Genomic DNA, 25,809 nt, shown 5'->3' with positions numbered 1-25,809 from the left:
AAAATCAACAAAGATCCTTGCAATACCAAAAGATCCCCCATAAACTCTATTTTCCTCGAATACAAGAATTTAAATGGGCTTTAGTTTCCATGCCCTTCAAGTGGGTTCAAAACCTAAATTGAGGCAGTTGTTGAAGCCAAAAGATACAAAGTAAAGGTATCTATATTTTCATTGGCTGTATCCGCTACTTTGTTTCATTGTTTTCAATAAATCTTAAAAAATTATCATTTTATGTTAATTTAAAGTGGCGTATTTTGTTGTAATACCCTTTACAGCCAGGTTTTCTATTTGATAGAATTTTTATTTCAAAAATTGGAGAAAATAGTTGATTGTTGTAATATACTAGCAAAAGGTGACCAATGGACCAGGTTTAAATGTTGTATGTTTTATAAAATATATTTTGACGGCAGTTATGCTTCGACACAGAGACATCAATATGTCTCTGAAATTTTCATTTTCGTCTTTTTATAAATAAAAAAACAAACAATCACCCGTGAACATTTTTACTTCATTTGCTTATGTACATATTGGGTTAATAAAGTTAGTTAAGTTTTATTTATAAAGTTAAATATAAGTTTTATTTATATTTCTTGAAGTGTGTATTTCTTAATTAAATCACCTTCAGTTTGAAATGAACACTGTAATAAAGAGTTGTTTTTAAAATAAAAAAATAGTTTATGTTGACTTCAGGTCTTTTGAAATACATATATGTTTATATTTATTATTTATGTATCACCTTAGAAAAGTATGAAATAGAATTAATTACGAATATGTGTATGTTGGTACGGTACTACATACGTAAATCCAGTACAAATGAAAAAAGATCAAACTAAAGAGATTAATAATACAATCCTTATTATATATCTCTTCTTATATACTAAAATATATGTATATACATATACCTTTCTAAAAAAATTCTCAAATATACATACTTTCACATTTGAAAAATAAGATGACAGCACTCGTCAAAAAAATAACTTCATTTTTAATGTAAAGGTTGGTATACAGTGTCTAATCCAGACTAACTTTGACTTCTTCAAAATGAAAAACGAGGGAATTTTGGTCGAGTTAACGTCTATAAAGGAGAGGTTCAGAGTCTTATCAACCATCTGGGTCCGATTTTACCTCAAAAAGATCAGTAACAACCATAGAAGCAACACAAAGCTAGAGCGACAATTGTTCAATAAACTCGAGGAGGATACATTGGCAAGGTTGTAATTGACTCAATAGGTTACACCAGAACGACCGTTTACAATGTGCTAAAGCTCATGAATAAGTCGGAAAACGGCACTAAGGGGTCCAAGAAGCCTCGAAGCGACAAGAAGATGAACCTGACATTCCTGGCCGGCCTAAAAATGTCAATTGAGGTGAATCCTACAAAGTACATGTTAAAGCAGGTCAAGGACAGCTCTGTGAGGACTATGCCAGCAAATAAGACCGTCATCTACTTTAGCATCACCTCTTAGGTCCCTCATAGGCTGTTGATGACAGCTCTGAGATTTTTTTCTAGTAAAAAAGTTTTCACCGTTGACTCCCAGAGCAACAGGAACAACAACAGGTGGATTGCCGAAAGCTACACTGAGCTCGTTCCGAAGAAGAAGAGTAATTACACAGCCTCCTTCTTGGTCATTAGTGTCGTGGGAACTCCTCAATCACTTCATGGCTCCCTTCCTCTTGCAGCTAAAACAAAGGGCCACCAAGAAGCACTAGTTCAATAGCCAAAAAATATTTTTTCTGACCAGTACCTGTATCTACTGGCCCGAGATTAATCCAGGGGACCTCGATACAGTTCATTGTTTGCCATTGTCTTTGGACTCAACAGCTGCAAGTAAAAGTGTACCTATTCCTCAGTTCAAAGATACTGCCGTCCTGTAAATGAACAAGGTTACGACCGAACAGCTGTATATGTTTCAAGACGATTCTGTGCTTGCCAAAATTTGCTTGGATTAATTTGTTTGACCCTCTTGGAAAAAAATTAATCTTTTTTTATCTAGTGATTTTTTTAATTACTGATATTCATATTATATACTGATATTAGTGATTAAATATAAACTGTTCGAGCTCAAACAAAACTTCACTACGACTATTGAGAAATTGTCCAACAGTCGGGAAAAATGGACTAACTATGATTCGATATCCGGCCTTTTTTGATACTCTTTTTTAAATAAAGATTGATGGATACAATCAAGATTACATCGTATGAAAACATCGTAAGTAATTTAAAATCTCCAGATTTACTACACGTCTAGTTATTGATTTACTTCCATTATAATTTATGATATTTTAATTTTTTTTTGACAAAATAGAGAAAATTTAATATCGAACTGATTTTTACTTTTCAATTCACAGTTAGAAATGCATTATTTATTAGTTCAGTTAACATAATGGTATTGATTCACATGTTTCATTAACATCAAAGGTTAGCAAACCAGGCAGCGTACAGTCCAGAAACTGTATTTATGGGCTCGGCAAAATAGTTTCTATAAAGCATTATAAACATGATTTACGTGTAGATTTTACATTTAATTATAATAAATAAATCTCTTAATGCTTCCCTACTTTTCTCTTAACATATATATATATGTAAAAAAATCCTTATATATTACAATATAGTTTCTAAAAAATATTTTGAGTTGGAAAGAAGGTACATTATTCTAAAATCGATCATTGTTTAACATCGAACCCTTGTTTTCAATTTATACATACATTAATTCGATTTGTTTATTGTATATAATGAATAATCAATATTTTCATAAATTTGTTTTTGCGAATGTAACACATTCAAAATTACGATTACTAAAGTATAGTCCTTGGGCTCAAAAGCGAGGTTTTCCATCTTTAATCCACTTACATGAACGAATTGGGGCCTAAATTCCCGAAAACATATTAATATATATTCTAACAGAAAATTATAGAATCACTCATGAGATATTAAACAAGAACTACGTGTCTAAATGGCTAAAATAATCTGTTTCGTGCAATCCGTTCAAAAGAATATTAGCAAATAAGTGCTAATTTTAGTTTATGAATATTACCTTTGTAAATATGCGAAAAAAATAGATATTAAATTGTTTGAAGAAGTATGAATAAAAAGTCAAAGCGAAATACAGAAAAATAAAATTAATTATTATTTTATAATACCATTAAATTATGGTATTCTATGTATCTGAGATACCGATAGATATAAAAAAGTTTGCTTCATAAACAAGTATATATTATCCGCGAGTTTATGAACTTGATTCAAGTATCCATATTATGCAGGTATTTATCTTTGTAAATTTATGTATCAAGTCAAATCGTATAAATATTTCTATAACATATACATAACCAAGCAAAAAAATGTCCTATCAGAACAAAATCTTGGACTAGGATATTTAACTGCCAATATTCAGGTGACTAAATCTTCGCCAATATTAAAGAAAATTTTGCTATCATCATTAGCATAACCTAGTCACTAGATTGTCAGTTTTTTAGAAATGTATGCCTGTTATAAATACTAATTATATTTACCAGATAGTACATTTTTGCCAGGAAAATATCTTTAGCTCAGCACTAAACTGTTTTATCTGGTTTGTATTGTAAAATAAAGTTTACATTTCAAATATAAACATATCTATTTTATTGTACAAAGAGATAATACAATTTTCTTAGAATGTTTTTATCTACTAGTACCCAGTAGATGTTGTTATTAAAGTAAAATATTGTTATAATTATGTGTGTTACAAGCTTATATATAGATTGTACACCCCTGGAGCTAATAGTAAGTGTCAAATAGTCAAGATTTATCTGACTTTATAAACTTGGAAATGAGAGCGTCCATGTCGCACTTAATATCTCTACTCGTGTAATTCAACAAATTTTTTAAGTTTTTAGCTTTTGACAATGACAGATTTCCCTTCACTATATGTTAATAAATTCATAGCCCATTAAAGAGAGCATATATTCGCTTCTGAACATGAAAAAATTATCAAAAAAACTGCAGAATTATCATCAATGGTTACCTCCAAAAATTAATAGCCTCACTTTGTTTGTTTGTCAAAAATTATGTTTAAATGTCGTGTCAACAATATAACTGACCTATGAAAAAACATCCATTTATTTATATTTTTACTTCCATTAAATAATCCTATTTTTATCATTTATAAAAAAATTGGCCAGCAAGGATCAACCATTTCATTTAGTGCGCCTTGGCTGTTTAATAACAATTGAGTTAATCTTCCATTATAATTAGTTATCACAATCTATTTTTGCAAATTTTTCCTATACTATCATAACTTCTTGTGTGTATATTCTTTGATTTAAGAATATGAAAATTAATTGTGAAATGTGCTTCTTTTAAAAATGTTGTTATAATATAATCATTTTCACATAATACTTCCACCCTCTTAAATTTGCAGTTTGGGCTGTCGCCGCGAACAAAAATGTCTTCTACACCTCTCCGCTCCAAGTTACCTTCAACATACCATGGGCACTGCCTTCAACGCCACAAGCTATCAACATACAAACCAGCGTGTAGGAGGTTATTGGTTGTAAAAGAGGACATATTGAATAAAAAATATTGCTAAATATATTATTAAAACAACTCATAAATAGGTTTTGAGTTACTTATTCTAGATTTAACTAAAACTCACCTTTTTCTTAATTTAGTCAGGCTACTGCAAGTTTCAGGTCCCTAGTCTATATACTTTTACAAAAGTACAACCTAATGGTCTTTTTATTGATTCACTTACTCAAAAAAATTGGAAAAGTAATTTAAATACAAATAAATTTTGTGTAAGCTTATCATGAATATCCTATACATGTATAGTTTTGTAGGAATATTTACAGGATCGTATATATGTATGTATAATATGGGAACATGAAATTTATGAGAGACAATTAGATATATGTGTCTACATTAGGGTGGTTTTTTTCAACATGTTTTTGGAATTACGATTACGGCTTAAGAACATAACCTATGCAAGATTTCATTGCCCAATAATGTCATCTTTAGGTAACACATAAATTCAAAGCTTGAAAGGGGAAAAAGTTATTTATTTCATCTCTTCAAATAGAGCATTAATCATTATTTTAATGTATTAATTATTTTAGATATTTTTGTAACCTATAAAAAGTAATTATAAAGTTTTTTTCTAAAGTGCCCCTATGCAGTAAAGAGAGAAAATAATTTTAGAAAAATGTGATCTTTTATTTTCTAAAAAAGTAGATTATCAAATTTTCCTAACTTTTTAACTCTTTTTTGTTCCATTAAATAATTTTAGAAAAAAAACTTTTTAAACATTTTTGATAGATTTATAAAGGGTCTATTGAAATTATTTTATGCAAGGTAACAAAAAATTTCTTCTTAGCATCAATATTTACTAGGTAAAGAATTTTTGTCTTTTTTCATAATTTGATATAAATGCGACCTAAGGATGACCTCATAAGACAATTCAATTTAGTATAAGTAATTTTCATACCAAGTGACAACTTTTTTGCTCCAGCTGTAATCAAAATTAAACAAAAGTTAAAAATCAAACCTTTCTAATGCCCATTTACACCAATGTAAATATAACTTCATATGCATACCCAGGTACACATTTCAATAATAATTTATACACATATCTTTGTGTTATATAAGGTCATTAAGAAATATTATGTTATATATGGGTATACAACGTACAGAAAGAGAGAGAAAAAGGTTTTTTCTTGTATTCTCAATATCCTGTGTATTTATATTTTTAGAAGTAGATTATTTAGTATCATGTAAATAAATAACTTATTATCAGTCATAGTTCCTTTCATTATAAAGTATTTATGTATGTTACCTGCCTGATTATTGTCTCATTTAATCCAATGAACATTAATATTTTTTGACAAATATATATATATAGGGTACGTAAGGTACCTGTACGGAGAAAATGATTTTTTTTTAAATGCAATTTTCTCTCCAACCAGTTATCAAATTAAAAAAACAAAATAAACAAAAACAGATTCAGAATGCTTGATGGATTCTAATTTATTTTATTGAATAAAATCACCTCCAGCCTTAATTACAGTCTCTATACGAGGCTGAAACCTCAAGCAGCCCTTTGCCACTTAGTATCTTGGCAAATCCTATAGTTTCTTCTTGATTTGACTGATAAGTTCGCTTTTGGTATTGCAGGAGTTTCCGTTGGTTTGTCGTTCGGTCGTTCCCCAAATAAATAAATAAAAATGGATCAGATTTAGATCCGACGAATTTTTATTTTTTGGCAAGGAGCCGAGTCCGGCTGTCATATGCAATGCCTCCTATTGACAACGTTGTCGATCAAATGCCTCACATTGATCTCTAGCATGTCTAAGTAGGCACTAGTGTTGACATTGAGGCCTTAGAAGTACACATGAGCAGGTATGACATGACCTTCGGAGCTAACCGCCCATAACATCTTAGCCTGCATTGATGTTGCCTCAAAATCCACTTTGGAAGTCTCAAATTCCCTCCTTTCCTTGCAACCGAACGTATCACTGAGTACCAGAGTTGGAGCAATTATTTTGTTGTTGCTCCAGGCACGGACTCAATAGAGGGCTTTGTGTTTTTTCTAAATATTTGGTACAACAAATTTGTCAATTGATTCAATTTTTTTTCAACTGATGTAGGGTTGAACTAGCTTTTTAAAATGAGTCCTATATGTCAGTATGTCTTCGGTCGTTCCTAGAGAAGTTCTTATACTTTGTATATGAACTTCAAAGACAATTGTAGGTCAACTGGAGTAGCTATAATACTATAATGTTTACTTAAGATTAGTCTTGTGTCAATGCTTATTTAGGAATGACCACTGTCCAGTTCAGTCACAATCCTGTCAAGTTCATTCTTTCATATCTGTCCTAAAACTGATAACGTTGGGTCCTTGATGACGTCAATCAACTTTATTACTTTAAAAAAATCAGTTCTAATAGGGACAGTCTTTAGCCCCGGTCCCAAGGACTGATAGGAGGTCAGTCTTAAGACTGGAATGGACCAAATAAATAAATACTTGCACAACCCTCCTTATAGTTAATCAGTGTAACTCCATCTGATTAATTAAAGGAATATTTAAAAAAAAAATGATCTTCTTAAGAAAACAATTTAACTTTATTAGTAAAGAAAAAGTTTTTTAACAAACTTATTTTTGTCAACAAGTGGAGGTATTCCTCATATTTTGACTATGGTTGGCGTGGACTTTAGTATCTTTAACATTGCAAAATCGGTTAAATATTGACCTTATTTCCGTTTATTGAGTCGAAAAGCCTTGCAAAGAGGGTTGTGTCATTAACAAAACATACCAATTGGGAAGGAAGTCAAAAATCGACACAGGAAGGATGTAAAGGATTATTAAAACGAGTCCGACTGTGTTAATACAAACAGTCAGAGATAGGTTGGGCTTTGGTTAAAAAGGAGAGTGGAAAGTGGAAGAAGCCACTTTTGATCCCAACTACGAAAGATACCCATTTGTAACGTTTTCAAGGACTACTGAAGAACCTCAAGTCATCTTGTAAATGAGGGGTTATCTTCTCTTATAAAAATAATTGAAAAATCGACTAAGACAAAAATAAATGTAATTATAGGTAGTTGACTATAATTAGGGACATTAATTTGTCATTTTTGGCACTCATAACCATCAAAAAAATCTTATTTAGTTCTCTAGGGTTTTTGCTTTAATAAATAGGGAAGATTATAAAAATAATTAATAACAAAATTTCTACCATAGGTTAACCAGACTCCCTCAGACAGTAATTCCATTCTGAAACAGGACAAACCAATACCAAATTTTCTATTAAGAGCTTGATGAGAACGAACATTTAAAAAAAAAAAAAAGATTTATGTACAGTCTAGACTTTTACTCACTGGATTATGTTTTTTGTCGCAAATCTATTCCAACCCCTATTGCTAAAGTCACGAAAATATGAACTCCATGAAGCAGGCCGTTAACTGTCAATGACGGGCTATAATCAGAAATTACACTATCAGTGTGTAATCTTCAGGCACCGATAAGAACACATGATTCAGATTGAAGAAGGATATATTCGATATCCAATAAGGTCTACTACTCGTATGTACAAGGTTTTATTTTATTTAAAAAGAAGAAAGATTCACTATTGGTCAATAAACTTATAATTAAGTTATAAGTGTACACTTCTTTTCGAAAAAAACGGTGTGTCTCAATATTTTCATGCCTTTTCCCCAATGCCACTTTATACATAATAAAAAGGTTTGTTGATGACAGAGGCCAAATAACCTTGTCTCCAAAATCCCCCTCCTCCTAATTTGGTCCCTTCAACGCTTGGAAAATGCAGGGGTAAATCTCCTGCGATTTAAATGTTAGTAATGCAAAAAGACGAGGTATACATGTTTTTCCTATAATATCCCTTATTGTAAAAAGCTGATTAAATATGCCTGGGCAGCATTTGAAGTTTCCGTCACAACCCCAATACTTTTAATTAACGAGGTAAGAATCCAACTTTCTTGTCCAAAAGTTAAAATACTATCAACATAATATTGTCCGCTGTTGAATAGCAAGTAGTTTTCTCCATTGGCGAGCAAAGTATATTCAAGAATTAATGTAAAAACACATTACAAATGACTTCAAATGGTGTCCATTTTAAAATCTATAATCTGTCTTATAGAAGAGATTATGAATTTTTTTAGCTGTTCTTAAAAATTGTTCTTTAGTTTGAAAAGTTGTTCTTTACGCATTCACAAATTAATATCTGTTGATATATATTTTTTAAGAAATAAAACAGAATCTAATAGTTATTTACGATAATAAAAATTTGTGGTATGTCAAAACAAACTTAGTTTGCAATAATTGGGAACATCTGTTGGTTCGGACCGAAAATGTGCCATATTAACTTGTCCTACATAAAAATTTACCTTTCCTAAACGATCGATAAATATAGATATGAAGCCTTGGTATTGAATAGCTATGTGCTCATGAAAAACGAACAGTAACACAGATAATTTCTGAGGGAGTTATCTTCTATATTATTAAAACAAAGTTTTGCTGTTAATTGACTCCTAATAACCTTAGGCAGTTCCAGTAACTACCACTACGAGTTATATAAGCACATAAGTAAGTTCTACAACAATATAAAAATCCTTTCAAAATAGGAGATCCTTCAACAAGTAAAGGGAAATGACAGGCTTATTATTATGTAATAAAACATTTCAAAAAGAAGAAATCAAAAGTGCAAATTGTAGCATTACTTTTCTTTTTGCTAAATAAATTAATGCCGTTTTACAAACATTTTTCCATTTACCACGGCCGAATATATGCTGTCATTCGATCCCTCTCACTTAATTAATGGCTTAAGAAACAACCTTTCATTATTTTGAAAATGGCGATGTGACAAAATTTAATGAACTTTTGTTTTTTCAGTAAAAAATTCAATGAAATAATTTAAATTTATTTTTACGACATCATCAAATAAACATGATTTAGGAATGCATTTTTAGATTGTTATTTCATTTGTGATGGTTGATTGTCATCGAACGAGATACATTTTTTTATATACGGTACGGGGGGTACGTGGTTGGGCACGACCGTTACAGTTTGGTATGTTTTTTCCCGTCAGTGCGGTACGTATATATTTATAATCACATATTAAATATTTTGCTATTAAATTTTATTTATTTACTTTTTTAAATTAATAGATTTAGATAGTGAGGTAAAATTTTAATCCATAAGCTTCCATTGATAAATAAGAAATAATTTCTGTATTTGCTTATACAGATACCCATGTTTTAATTAAAACTATTTTTTCAACAGATGACGATATTGTGACTGTTAATAAGTCATGTTTATTATTGGTAAATGTATACAAACTCATTTTTTCGCTAAAAATAAATAAATATATATATAAATTCATGAATATTAGTATTATGTTACCCATGAATATTTTATATCAACCTTTATTTTTAAAGAAGTTCAGATATCTATCAATAATTATCAAAGAATAAAATATCGAAAAAAACTTGAAAAAATACATTATAAAACATTTTACTATTGTACAGTACCGAACCGCGTACCGTAAAAGGTACTAAACCGTGGATTTAGCGTACCTTCTATCCCTAATATCACTATATAAATGAGCATTCTTCTTATACTTACTTCATTTATTGTATGGTTATACTAATATGTCTACTTTTTTAGGATTGAAGAAGTCTTTAGCGTTAAATTAAAAAAAAAATTGTAAAAATAATCACTATTAATTTGGGAGCTTAACCTATTGTTTTATAATTTCCATGTTTTTCAGGGGAATAAATTTGAACTTAATTTCTCCTTTAAATAAGAGTTTACAACATTAATGATACTACCCTAAAGTGTGCGTAAATACTTTAATCCCAAAAAATGAATGTCTCCAACAAAATTCCCTTATAGACTGGAGTTAGGCGAATAACAGTGTAAGGATAGTGTCATAATACAGAAACTGAGAAATGCATTTGGCCACTTACCTCTGCTCACAATTTTCAACCGTGTACAATCCTCATGAACAGGCTTGGATCCAGGCTCCTTACAAAAATGACATGGTGGATCTGGAGTCACTAACTCACTGAAATGTTCAACCCCCTCTCGAAGAGGTTCAAGTTTAAAAGTTGGAACTTTGATTGGAGGAGGTCCTCGGGCCTGTTCTTCTTCCTCCTCTTGCTTTGCAAGCTGATTTTTATAGTGTGCAGCTCGTAGAGCGTGAACAGGAAGGGCAGAGCAAGAGCTTGTTCGTCGAAGATTGAGTTTGAGTTGTGTAGGACGATTCCTGGACTCTGTGCTTTTTTTAAAGCTCATCATTTCCACACTGCTTCTTCGTAATATGTGATCTTCTCAAATATAATGCTAAAAAATATGGAAGAAGGGAAGAATGGTATATTAGGGACGAGAGGATTTCATCTTCATTTATCTTGGTGGTAAGTTACGTCGTCTTCAGAGACAGTAGTTAGTTAATACCTCCTCCCTCACCTGGTAATAGAGCTATATAGTAATTGGATTGCAGTAATAAGAGTCCCTCAATATAAAAGAGAAAAGAAAATATCTTCACTAATATAAAGTAACGGTACAACTGACTCTAACACACCGGTGTGTATATATATATTTTTTTGAATACTTCTCTCCTTAAAAAGACACTAGTCGATGAAGAGAAGAGAAATAGCGGAATTGTAGAGAAATAAGAGAGAAAAGCTTTTCTCCCTAAAAAAAGAGAAAAAAAGAGCCCTAACTACTAAGAGGTACCTTTCCAAGGCTCTATGCATCCGTTTGGCTATTAGTTCTTAAATAGTAGTCGTAGAATTGCAATGATATTGTTTTGTTTTTTACAAATATATAATTTTTTTTATATTTCGTATCCATCTTATTATTTCCCGCCTTAATTAAGAATTCAATCTTGCCTTTGTATATGATTTTGTTTTGCTTTTTTTTAAAGCAGAGAGAAACAGATTCAGAGATAAAAAATAGTGAAAAATAAAAACTTAAAATAATAATTCCCATCTTATTTATTTCTTAAACATTATTAATACATTAAATAAGTGAGGGTTAAGCAGTAAAAAACCAAAAAATACTTGTTATAAATCCTTATTCAATAAACTAATTTATCAACAGGCTTTTTATTCAACTTTTGGTGAATGTTTGGAAGGAGACAAAAAAATAAAGTCTTTTTCAATAAACTAATTAGTGTTTTTTTTCTTCAATGGAAGCATAATATCATAAGATGTTAATCTACTTTTAATAATGCTACTTAAAGAACAGCAACATTAAAGAAGAAGAGGAATAATCAAAGTTTTAATACTTAAATCTACAGAAGTTAAATCCCCTATATCATGATATAATGAAAAAATAGCTTTATGACCCTAATTTAAAAAAACTCGAGTCAAAAAAGAATATTTATCGAAAAATGCCTGGACTTAACACTCTTTACCATGTACATGCATAGTTCAACTCAAGCAAAGGAAGAATCAAAATGAATAAGGCAACATATTAATAACTTATATTTATTAGTATATGTGAATATGTCATGAACATGTTTCAATAAATTATATACTGTGTGCAAGATAAAATCCTGAACCTGACTTTAAATCAATCTGAATTACTTTAGGCTCAGTATTTTAATATACTAGGATGCATTATCAAAAGGTGGGCGTATTCTGGTTATTAAGAAATAAAAAAACTAAACGTTAAAAGATCAACAGTTCTTAGCATGGAGGAAAAAAGAAGACGGATAATCAGGATCATAGAGAAAGTGGAAACTGTAGTCGCCAGAAGTCTGGCCAAGTCGATAAGACAGTATGCGAAAGCTCTCAATGCCAGTAATTGGACTGAGAGGAGGTGTGTGATTAACTTGGGAAGATATCTCATCTACGACGACATCGGTAACTATTTTCAACAGCAACCAAGGCCAACTGGGTCAAGAGAGACCTGAAATTGTTTACTTGGTGAAATCATAATAAGTCAATTTGGCCACCCGCCTCCCTCGACTATGCCATTTAGAGCATAGTCAAGAAGAGAGGGTGAATATTGTTTTTTTTTTTTTTGTCTAAAAAGAGACAACCGGAGCAGGAAGGACCAAAATAAATCTAAAATGACTCATTCATTTTTACTATCTAAAAGATGATATATTGGTTGACTCACAACGTCATTGAAGATCCTCTAATCTAAGCATGAAATTTAGATATAAGTCAATAAAATAATTTTCTGAAAGCAACAAGGATTACTAACATATATCGTTTAACACTTCCAAGATTTTTGAAGGGAAAATTCCAAGGAAATTATTTAGAAAATAGCATAAAATTTGGAAGATATATAAATATTAATTATATATTTCAATAGATCAATTTTTGATTCTTCTGTATAATGAAAATGACTAATTTATAACCCCATTATAAATAAAAACTAAGCAACATTAATTGATTAAAAGGAAACGATATAATTAATTAACAATTACGACGGATGCAATAATAAAATATAAAAATATAAGACCTACAAACTTAACATTGCATATTTTTCTTATACAGATCACAACTCCATCACAAAATCGTAACTGTCGAAATCGTTTCCAAATTTTGAAAGCTGTTTTTAATTATTTGATGTATATATTTTAGGATTTTAAAGGTTAAAAAATAGTAGTAGATCTGAAATTGTGAAAAATTCTTATAAATAATCCTTTTTTTTCATGCTCTGGTCAGTCAGCATCACTCGATAATGTAAACACTATCCATCCAAGTTCTGTTACGTATGCAGGTAGTTCGCATCTAAAACATAGGCACAAAGTTTTACATCCTATATACAGAAAATATACAATTTAAACTTTAGTTGCCATTTAGGGAACCAAGGTAAACCATTGGTGTCAAACCATATATGTTCGGGTTGTTTAAATGGATTACAATCCATTTGGAATCAAATCTCTAACAAAAAGAAATCTACAATGCAATTTGCTATACCCACAGTATGCAGGTAAACAAAAAATCATTCTGATGACTGTTATTTCTGTAGTGTGAGTTAAATGAGGTTTTTTTACCAAGAGAAAATACCTGATAAAGTTTGATCTGTCATATAACAATCTCAAGAAATTGATATGGGTATTCTAGTAGATAGTTACATAGTATTGCAGTATGAATCATAATCAAATATAATTGTTATTTGTCTGGGAGAAAGTGGCCGTTCAGAGTGTAGCTATTCGGCAAAGTTTCCGTTTGGCAAAATAGCATTCAGCTAAGTGGATTTTGGTGATAATTTTTCTGGCAAAGTTTCATATAACCATAATTACCATGCATATATTGAGCATGTATCCCCTATAGCACGCACCTATCTCAAAAATCACTTTTTATAACAACATATCAAATTTAAACTCATTTGTGAATGAATATTAATACTTTTGATGCCAGTTTTATTCATTTAAATATATATATATATATTTTCTCAACTTCAAGGTCTTACTTTATTTTTTTCTAATTTTTGAGAATGAACCAATCGATTTCATATTTTTAAAATATCAAATTATGACTAAGACAATTACTTTTTTTGTATTAGGACAAGAGAAAACTAAAATAGTTGAAAAATGAATAGAACTGACATTAAAATATTATTGGTTAGTGAAAATGGAACACTCCAAGATTGATAAAAATGTTTTTTATTCCTTTGAATCTGCATTTTATTGACAATACTTTTCAGTATCCTCCTGAAACACTAAATCAGATTATATGTAATTATTTAAGAGTATATATTTTAATAATGCATTGCATAAGATTCATTCATATATTTAGACGTTTTTAATACAGCTCCAGTGATTTTAATTATCTGTTCTGTTTAAAAGTCTTGATTTCGTTTTTCCACTAGATTTCTTGGAATTTCTTCTTTTTTTTTAATGTGAGGACCGCGGTGTATAATTTTGTAGTTATTATATTACACCGTAACTTCATCAAAAAGTAATGAGAACTAATTTTTTTCTCAAAATTTGCATAAATTAATGAATATTTAATAGAAATTCTTATCGAAATAAAAATTTAATATTATTACTATAAGAATAACAAATTATATTTAAAAGAAAATCTTTTTCCCATAATGTACCTAAAAAAATACATAGAAATACATAAATAAAATTTGAATTTCCAAGTTTTTTTTTATTGACACTTCAGGATAATTTGTTAATAATCCAGTACTGCACGTTTAATTTTGTAAAAGTTATTCAAATTTTGAAATGATGTCGATTAATTGCTGCTCCATTTTTTTGAGCCAATAAAATAATGCAAAATTGGAATTTAATTATTGATTTCCTCAAAAACAGCCCGGTAAATCTTTAGTTTCACTCTCAAAATCGTTAAAAATAGGCATCATTGTACGAGGTGTGTTTAAAAAGTAAGGTGTGCTTGTATTTTTTTTGAAAAAATATTTATTTATTCATGAATATTAGTGTTCTAACAGTTTCGAAACAAACTTTGCTGACACCCGTCTCATGCCCAAAACGTACGAAAACACAAGTTAACCGATATTTGAATATCCTCAGTAACTTCTTTAATAGCAAATGGTTTTCAAAAACAGTTTTCTTCACTGCTTCAACGTTTTCATCTGTTGTTGACATGCTTGAATAAAAATATAGTATTTAAACATATCAGAAACTGTTTTTGTGTTATCTTTCCTTGATTTCACTAAAAATTACGTTTTCGTAATTGGGTCATGGTAATCCATGTTTTTGCGTCCCAGACCACTCTTTAAATATTTTATAATCTAGATACATAATAAAAAACTTTATCTTAATTTAAATCATTACCGACTAAAAATTAAATAAAGAATATTAAAACAATAGTTAACTTATTATAAATATATATACAAATGTGAAAATTAAAAGAAGATTTATTATTCATATGTGAAATTTAAAAGAAGATGTATTATTCATTTGTGAAATTTAATTCACCTAGGGAGGTTTATTTGAAAGTTTGACTGGTATTTAAAAAGTCAATTAGTCTTATACTTGGGGGTCTCATCGGTTTGTCATAGATTGGGAAAATACAATTATACATCCATGGAGACGAAATGAAATAAAATAATAATTTATCGTTTTGTACGTGTAGTTAAGTAATATTCCATTTCTAGATGTAAGAGTATATCTTTTGAGTCTTTCCAATTTAGTTAGTACAATAACATCAAAGAAAGATCCTTCATTTTTTAAAAGACTAATAATAAAATGGAATTACCGACTATAAGGGCTGAAAATATTTAAAGTTGTAGGTATAAAAAATAAAGTATAAATATATTTAACTAATACAATAGCGTATGCCTTTTTTTTAAAAGAAATGAATCAAAATAATAAGGTGATTAATTATGGAACATATCCATAATTTAAGCAGCACAGGATATTTATTTAGCATAGAGAGTTTTTACGTGATGTTGAAGTATAGTTATGAAATTGAGTATATGCTTTTTACCCTGACGGGGATTTTTCTTAATTTTTGACGCCAATGAAAACGCATAATAACATTTTTAAATATCAATATTAAATATAATTTTTTCATGTTAAAAAATTATGAAAAATATGCATGTCTGCGTAGTAAACCGTGGACTCTCGTGTCTCCTGGCCTTCATAACCTCTGTTAGAAGGTGGTGAGGGGTCCTAGTGTATGAGGACAATCCCTAGTCGACCTTAATGGACCTCTTTATGGTCATAGGAGCCACAGGAAAGACGTCCTCCTTCATCTTCTTCGCCAAACTGGACAAGAATTCCAGATCCCTCTTTAATTGACCCATCTACTTCCTGCTTTAATTGTAAAGGTATCCAATATCCTTTTTCATCTGGGCCACCTTCAAACCCTGGCTCCTGGCGCACTACGCAATGTCCGTTATACTCACCACCTCTACTTCAGTATATAGAAGATCTAAGATGAGCTGTTTTTTGCTTCTGGTTCACTCATGATGACGAGTTCATGCAATGTTTATCATGGTTTGCTTATACACAAAGGCTGGCTCTACCAGAAGTTCAAAAGATAATAACTAATTCTTCCTATATTAATGAGAAAATTAACAATCTACGTTTTACTGCACAACCCTGCATTCTTTGGTATTTGTAGATTAAAAAAAACTAAACAGGTTGAACCAGTTACTAGCAAAAAGTCAAGAAACAGCAAAATCTTTTGATCCAAATGAAAAAAAAGGAGCTTGATTTCTTTTCCAGGCATAAAAAAAGCACGTTCTTCATTATCAAATAAATTACAGAAAAATTAACTTAATTATCTTAAAAAAACACCCTTTTGCAGAAACACGTTATTCAGAATCCAATACCAAGGGTGTATAAAGATTAAAAGGTGAAACTACTCAATAGAATTCTTACATTGACTAGATATATTAGGTGTTTCTTTTATTATTTAAAAATTGGAGTTCCGATTATTTTTGTTCGGAATATCAATCCATAAAATTTTTCTATTGGTACTGTGCTATGAATGAAGAAGTAGTTCTAATGATTATGTTACTTTATAACATTTCAATTGATGTATTTACCATTTCCAATTCGACTTACATTCTCAATGACAGTCAATATGACACATTATCAATCTTTATAAATTTGTGGATACGTCTAGCAAAAAACAATGCATCTTATATGGACAACTCGAAGAGTTGAAAAAAACATCTAAATGGGTCAACTATTATGCTGTAAATAGAGACAAAAAGTGGTTATAGGAAATAACTGAAATAAATACTTTTAAATACTAATGTACCTTTCCTCAATTCGATTTTGATATGTGTTGTAGCAAGTTATTTATAGTAATTTAGTTCAATGATACAATGTTTTCTTAATTTCTTCAACCATTTTATTGCCCAATGCATGATTATCAAAGGACAAGCGGTAGTAATTAACATTGCCCTGAGTTATTAGGTGTTGACGTAAACATAAATTTTGCTTTCATAATATAAAGGATAACAGCCCAACAGAACCTTTGTGCTACTCTTTATTTTTTATGAACTATCAGGCATATGTCGACAGTTACTCTCTAAAGTTCCAGCCAATTTGAACAATAAATATTTAATGACAACTCGATTTTCACAAAAGCACATACAACAACTCACTCCCACAACTATTACATAGCAACTGCTCGTCCAAAATGGTTGATACTTTGGTGAGTAACTGTAAACAGATGTTGGATAGATTTGACTAGCTGTTATTTACGAGTGCTGCCATCTTCACGTTGTGGTCCAAACTTTAAAGACCACCCTCGTATACATATAATCAATAGATCATTGAACAAAATAAATATAAATTTCTTAGTGTTGACCTGACATTTTTCCAAACGTATTGTAACGCCGAAAAATTGCTAAACAAACGTGTTTTTGCAAAAATTATATATGTAATTTTAAAGGCATTATATGGAGAAAAGGATTTTTTTATGTCACCAAGAACAATAAATTAGTTATTTTGAAAAGTAGAATAAATTTCAAAATTCAGAAGTCTTGATCTTAAAAAATTCATTTTTTTATTTAAATTGGCTTAAAAAACCACATTTTCTTTTAAGAAATAATCAAGGATACTTAGTTCGAAAATCTTTTAATAAGAGTGTGTCTTCTAAAGTATGTGTTTTGAACTTCACAATGCTTAATGCAAAGGCTTACATTTTATAGTGGCGTACTAATTTGAAACAAGTATCTACAGGAACAGACCTAACAATTACATTTATTGCCACAGGTTAAATGTATACCACGTTTATCCCTTACATCGACGATAATGTATTTGAGCAGTTAATCTTATATGCTTCTAGACTAACGGATCCATTTAATTTCTATGCACTCTGAAGCACATTGTCAAAGTCTTAAAGCCGAATCGTGTTCATCCAGATATATAATACAATGCGTCTTTATTTTTTGTAGTAGGTCTGGACTGGTATGTCTAATTTTCAGAATAAATGCCTATTTATGTTAGTATAACGTAATTCCTACACGGAATTATTGCTATATTAATTTTATGTTTGCCATATATATATATATATACTTTTTTCCTCTGATTTAAATAACATTTTGTATGTCAAATAATTTATCGTTGAAGAACTTAAAAAAATAAATTAATATCTCTAACTCAATCCTGCTCTGAGTGGATACCTCATTTTTATTCAGAATATGATCAAACATCGTTTTGAAGATCCTGGAATTTTTGATTGCTGTTCGTAAATCCCTCATCTGGTATAAAGGACATCATTTGATAGGTAGTGACTTATGCAGCAAATTACTTCACACAAATTTTGTTCATTCTGTTATTAAAAAAGTAGGGTTTAGCTTTTCCATATTTTTTACTTTAAATATCTCCAACATTATATTTTCATTTTGATAAAACTTTTATTTGAATATGATAAAATAAATATTTCACTGAAGAAGAAAATATAAGCTATGGACTTCGAGATATGTTTAACTTTTTCATATACACGTATATAACAAAAGTCTGCATTTAATGGTTTTTATTGGTGTAACGAGGATAAAGTTAAGCAAATTTTGTTACTTTAAACTTGATTGTGATTTATGATACAAATAAGCGTAAATAAAATATCAAAAACCCTGACAATTCCTTAAACTAGTGATTGATATTACAAAATCATGAGTAAAAATGTAAACCAGCCATTGTAAATTAAAAGAAAAAGAGAGGAATAATTAACGTAAATAGTACTTCAACGTAGTGAGAGTAGGCATTTAAAAAAAAAGAAAGACAATCCAAAGTCCAAATAAAACATATTAATGTACGTATGAGCATATATATAAATAAAATTCAAATACTATCAGTGTTACTGTTAAAAATATGTATTTTAATCTTGTAAAAAGTATCATACTGATGTTAAAGTAAAAATCCAAGTTTTTTTTCACTTTTATACCCTTTTTCAACTTTTATTTTAATTTGGTGTGTATGATCTCATAGAAAGATTTAAAATGCACACATACATATATCATAAAAGTAGAGATTTAAAATAATCTTACTTTCAAGAATTACCTAGTTATATATATTATAGAGTTTCTGTGTATCCTTTATGGGTCCCCACATAGTTGAATCTAAGAGGGTGAAATATTGCATGGGTGACTCTTTTAAATTAGTCAGGCTATGACGGTGGTGCCGATTTTTTTTTTGGGTGGGGCCCTCCTAATATCTTATTATATTCTTAAAACACTTTTTTTTCAAATCAAGGAGACTAGATAAGGGATTGATTTTAAAAGCAAAAAGTGTCTAGTATCTCAAAAACAACTATACGAATAAGAAAGTGTTCTAAATTTATTCAAAATAAAAAAAAATATCGGCAAAAAAAAGGAATATGTGAAGATTGTAGTTTCGTTTTTTTCAGATGCAAAAGAATGGACATCCAATAAAATATTGGATTCGTAGACCGAATAAATTTTGAAGAAATTTGTCTGAAAACAAATATGATACATAAAAATCATGTTTTTTATATTATTTTTTATATGTCATATTTATACACGAACAAATTTTCAGACAAATTTATTCAATATTTTAGTAACGTCCTCAGAAATATTAAATAATGATTAAAATTCCCACAAAGTATGATTGCTTGTTTCTTTTGAACATTGATAGACGAAGTATATTCCCCGTTCGACATTATAATACTGGGCAGCAACCTTGAGAGTCCCAGATCGTATTCTGTATTTAAACCATCTTTTGCCCTACGTAAAAACATATTGCTGATTGCCTTAAGGCTTTTTTTGCTACGATTTTCAGTTCTGTGTTGTTCTAAATATGGATTGAATGGTGTAAAAGTTGGTGTGTACATATGTTTTCTCATGTAAGAAGTCCTTGTATAACATGATTTCAGTCTAAAAGGGACGATATAAACGTTTTACTGATTTCTTTGTTCCAAAAATAGATGAATAAAATACAAAAGCCATTTTATTCATGAGACATTCTACCAAATTAGCATCTTGAGCAATATTTTAGGTTAGGGTACATACAAAATTTTTGTTAATGCAACCTCTAGTTGGTATGTCCCATTGTAAAAATAGGTCAAACTTTTTTACTATTTCACTAGCACCATCACAAAATTTTTTTAAACGTTTTGAGTATAATGATAATACTATAAAAACATCCGAAAGTTTGAAATGTTGGCTTCGCTGAAATTCCATGTGATTTAGATTTAAAAGTTCGTTTAAATGAACTCCCCCCCCCCCTTCCCCAAAAAGTGTTTTTGATGATTTTATTGTCTTATACGGACTCCCACGAAATATCATTGTTAAGTCGTCTGCATAATATAGACATTTTTAAATTTGAAGGTGGCAACGGAAATTCTTTTATTCACTCTTTGTGATCTATTTCTTGTATTATCCCATTAAGGCATTAATAGAAAATATTGGGGACAGAGAATATCTCTCACAAACACCCTTGTTATTAGAAAAATATTCAAATTCGGTTTTGGATTTAGTCATTGTACGATTACGCACTAAGGTAACTGCAACCATACGAATGATAAAATCTCCAAAACCTATTCGGTACAGCGTTTTAATTATGTAGTAATAACACAAAGTATCAAAGGCATTTGAAAAATCGACTGCCTTCACTTTTAAGTCACTGTTAGACTCGTCAAGAGTCTGTGGCATAAAAGGAATACTATTCATGATTTTGTTTTTTAACAAAATAATATTGTGCTCATTTTAAAATTTTGCTAGAAACTTTGTATATACGATTAGTGACTACGAATGAAAAAAAAAATATATATACAAGCAATTTTGCACAACAAGATATAATTTTACGATATCTTGTATCCTTTTTTTGTTTCGGAAGCAAGACCCTCTGAAACAAAGTTATGGAAAAAACCAAAACTAATTAAATTTTCTTATAACAAGAATAAAATCAAAGCAAGATAAGATATATATTTCTTATAAAATTCAAAGGGAAAACTCAACGGACCAGGGCCTTTATTTAATTTTGTATTTCATCAATAGTACATATAATTTCTTCAATTGAAAGGTGATCCTCAACTATGGTGTTATCTTTATTTGATATTGAAAGTTATTTATCAGCCTTGCATCTGAGGTCTTCATACATACAGATACAAGTATTTCTTAAGTTGCATTTCACACATTCTGATGTATGTTTGTAGTCGATACAATTATAAATATTGGAGTTAAAATACCACATTTCCGCGCAAACTATTTCAGGATCATTCGATTCCGTGCCAGTTTTAAGTATGATTAATAAGTTATTAGAAAGGTTACTTTTCTTTTCAAACTTAAAACATTGTAACCTTGATTCCGATAAACTATCGATGTTCGTTAATTTCAATTTAACTCTATTAGAAAGGTCTGCTTCTCGATTAAGTTGACCCAATATATATATTTTTTAACATTTTCAGGTATTGATTTTTTGTTTACATTTTCTATTTCATTCAGCTTTTTGCTTCTTTTCTTGGCACATCTTACACCTGCATGTCGAGAAACTCCTTTTATTTGGATAAACATTTATTGCAGTTCAGTGAAAACGTTACTACTATTCTTAACATTTGATTTTGCATTTTCAGTTTATCAATTATTCCATCATTCGCATCAATCTCTTCCAATAGTAAAGAATTAAGCTTACAATGACCTTTAATTATTGTTTTCCTTCAAATATGGCACATTCCAATAAATAAATCACGCCCGTTTGAAAACCTTTAAAGAGAAAAATATCTATTCTCTACGACACAGATCTGAAAATTCTATCTGAAAAAAAAAGTATGACTAAAATCTTTTAGGTAGTCAGCACAGTCATAAAACCTGTGGGTCCTTATAATAGAAAAGAGGGATGCCTCTTTTAGGATGGAAGATGGACCTATCAAACGCGGAAAATAAAGAGTAGTATTCTGGCAAGCAAAAGGGGTTCTCTAAACTGCAACTCGTATCAGATAATATAACAATATCAGGAATTTTAAAAAATGTTAATAATCTAGTCAATTCATATTTTCTCCCCAAACTTTGAAAGGAATTGCAATTTGAAGATAAAAAGGAAATCATGATTTTTATATAACTTTTGGGGTTGCTCATTACCTCCTGTCGCCATTTGAGATTATGAAGCAAGACTTTTTGTATTGGAGTCAGATATTGATCTACTATTGATTTCTTCAGAAATATCACCAATAGGGCCTCTTGATTTTCTTGATGAAATATCACTTCTGATTGTTGTCTACTGGTTATTCTTTCAATATTGCAACTTCAATTTCTTTATTAATTTCTAATTCAACAGGTAAACTCATGCTGAATTTCTCTACATGTGTAGAAATCAAATTTTTACTTTGGGACTTACTTCCTGTATCAATTGGAATAAGTTGTTCCTTCCCCCTTGATACTAACTTGAGATAGTAATTCCCCTTCATGCTCATCTTGAGTCAGATTTTTGTGATCATTAATCCGAACTGCTTCATTGGGGGATTTAGTAAGATCATCTGAAATGTAGAATACCTGAGCCTCAGCTTCTTCATCAATAGATCTAACATAGTTGTTTTCAATCTTCTTGAATGTTTCTAAAGATATAGGAACACTTTCATTAGGATTATTAGCATTTTATTTGTCGTTGTAAGGATAATCCTTATTGGTAGATGATTCATTTTTCTCGATTATAGCTCCAGGCAGCTCTCTTACTCGGAGAAGAGTAGACATTTGGATGAGAACAGATAAATATTCAAAATCTGAAGCCTTTTGCCAGAGCAGTTAATCCTGGAATTGTATGTCTTTTACCTTGATGCATACAGATTTCTTCTACCATTGGATCCTTGAATTTTTTGTCACAAAATGCTTGTAAAGGGGGACGCATGTTCGTTGCAGTTTTTGTATAGTAAGATGCGTAGCCAAAGCCATAGCGTGCTTGAGAACCGGCTATTTCATCCACCGTAAAACCAAAATAAAGTGCAGCATTATACACTACAAAAGGTTTTAATTTTTTTATTTTAATTACACGATCGTTATCTTCTTCAGTTAAAGAGATAATAAAAGTTTCAAATCTAAGATTAGATTAATTATTTTATTGGCATCGTTAATATTCTTCTCGCTTTTCGATAAAGCCTTTGCATAAGATATTTCAGACTTAATTAAAGTGAAGTTGATATTAGGAAATCGGTCAGTAGGATTCTCATTCATTATACATGGCTATCACTACTTTCCTCCTCAATATATATACAAGAAATATAAAAATGATATTAATATTTTAAAAGAAAAACTCTCACTGTCTATTTATGCACGAAACTAATTGTGTAGAAAATCTTCGTGCAACCTCGTCGAGATAAGTTAAGGTAAATAAACGAAAGAGGAAAGCCACAGAACCAGGATAGCAGATCTTACTGTCCAAGATCCAACGCCTTATATACATTTTGGGATTTTCCAAGACAAGATTTGTTTAACGACTGAAGACACACAAAAACCCACTTTTATCGTTGTATATGTTATTTAAAATAATAAAAAGACTAGATAACAATGGACACCTTTCAAAATGAATACATATAAATACCAGAAAAGGATGAACTTTGTACATCAAATATTAGACTTTATCATTATACTTTAGTATTTTCAATTTCCGGAACTTTTTATTCCAATTCTTTTTGTAATATTTGTAATAATACACTGATTATCGAGGCTTATTTTTTCAACGATATTAGTTTCGTTAATTTTTTTTTTCTTGCAAGTATTAAAAAAATCTTAGCAGTTTTGTGTTCCTCTTATAATGCAAATAATGTGTATCTCCTCGGTTTGCTGTTATAGCCGAGAAGGCTACAAAAATTGTTGGCATCTCGATCCATATTGACTAAAACATCAAGAAGTTCATTAAATCCCCATACAGCCAAGAAGAACCAAAACTTCTACATCAACAATATTCCTGACTTCTGGTCTCCTCCTTGTCGCCCTATTCCAGGCCCAACCTCAATCCTTTAGACTTTTCAGTTTGGAGTATCTTGTAAATAAAGTCTGCAGCACCTCTCATGCAAATTCGGATTTATTTCGAGCTACCATTATTGCAGCGCAGTACAGCATAAACATGGCCTTCATCGTCAGGATTTGGCTATATGTTTCAAGGATGTTATTGCATGTGAATAAGGACATATTGCAAAAAAAGTATAGGTAAACATAGTATTTAAAACATATCATAAAATAAGGGTTGAGTTGTCTCTTCTTGATTCCTTACAAAACAGATTTTTTCGTAATTTATTCATGCAACTGCAGGTTTTGGATCCCGACTCTCTAAAAATATTCAATGCGTTCCCATGTGTATTATTTTTTAATTTAATATTTAAAAGAGAAACTTATAAAAATGCCTTCAGATTAAAATTTCAAAAATATTATTTGTAAGAATATTTACATACAGGATGAAACATCCTTTTAAAAATTGGAAATGAGAAAATGCCACATCTACACTTGTGATTTATACAAATTTATTCCATTACCAAAAGCTGTATGTTTGTCCCATACACTTTTCTTTAATAAATGGACTTGTCCAAACTTTGCATCATCCATATATCATTACAAAATTGTAAAACATATGCTACATATATTAGTAGAGCTTCAAAATTTCAATTAAATAGCTTTAAAGTGTTTTGCCCATATATTTTTTAATAGGTTCCCCAATAGCCTATTAAATAGCCGTTGAAAACTTTTTTTTCTCATATTCTTCCTCTCTTTTTTTGGCACTACTTACTGCTAGTTTGTGCACTTTTTCAGCATATAATTTTTAACTTTCTAAGTTTTCTTTCTTCTTCTCTTTGTATATTTTTCACATAAAAGTGGTGTGTTTTTATATGGATAATGTATACATATATATAAATTAACTTGGATATTCAAAGACAATAATATTTATATATGTGCATACTCTAGTACAAAGGTTCTCAACCAAGGTTCTTTCGTGTTGCGGCACATGGTAGCCATCAGAGCTCCATATAGTTTGATTCAGCTCACACATGTAGATCTAAATATATGTACACTTACCCTCAAAATTGTTCATACCCTTGTCCATCATGATTTTAATCTTTGTCACGGAAGTAATTCAATTTTTTGTCAATTTTATTATGAATTATATGTGATCAATAAGTGAATGAATGACAACTGTACAAAATTCAAAGAACTTTTGATTTCATTGGTATTTTATTGATGGATAACTAAGAAATACTATATTCATGCCCTATCCCCCATATGTATATGTTTTAATAATCAATAGCATAGCGATTTCACACGCTTTTTACATGTGCCCACTCAAATATTGGCCCACTCTTCCTTGGCGAAGTTAAGTTAGTCGAATTCCTATTCATCACTCTTGCCTTCAATCTTGCCACAAGTTATCGATAGGACTCAAGTCTGGACTTTGACTTGCCCATTCTAGGATGTTGATATTCTTATCCTTGAA

General features: G+C 30.2%; 1 protein-coding gene across 9 annotated transcripts in view; it reads right to left on the bottom strand.

Annotated features, from left to right (window-relative positions):
- The window catches only part of LOC121128236 (uncharacterized), a 389,803-nt gene that overhangs the window by 77,989 nt on the left and 286,005 nt on the right, over positions 1–25,809 (bottom strand). The window contains exons 1-2 of one of the 9 annotated variants that reach the window (XM_040723812.2): positions 10,953–11,061; positions 10,454–10,829 (exon numbers count right to left, since the gene is read on the bottom strand). The exons of the other annotated variants lie outside the window; for them this stretch is intronic. Of the exons in view, the coding sequence (XP_040579746.1) occupies positions 10,454–10,784 (331 nt within the window). The 5' untranslated portion in view covers positions 10,785–10,829; positions 10,953–11,061. Of the gene's footprint in view, positions 1–10,453; positions 10,830–10,952; positions 11,062–25,809 lie in introns of those variants that run through there. 9 annotated transcript variants of the gene reach the window in all.

The sequence above is a fragment of the Lepeophtheirus salmonis genome, chromosome 13 (genome assembly GCF_016086655.4).
Source record: "Lepeophtheirus salmonis chromosome 13, UVic_Lsal_1.4, whole genome shotgun sequence".
Classification (NCBI taxonomy): domain Eukaryota; kingdom Metazoa; phylum Arthropoda; class Copepoda; order Siphonostomatoida; family Caligidae; genus Lepeophtheirus; species Lepeophtheirus salmonis.
The sequence above is the reverse complement of the archived record's forward strand: the minus strand, read 5'-3'. Positions and strand labels throughout refer to the sequence as shown.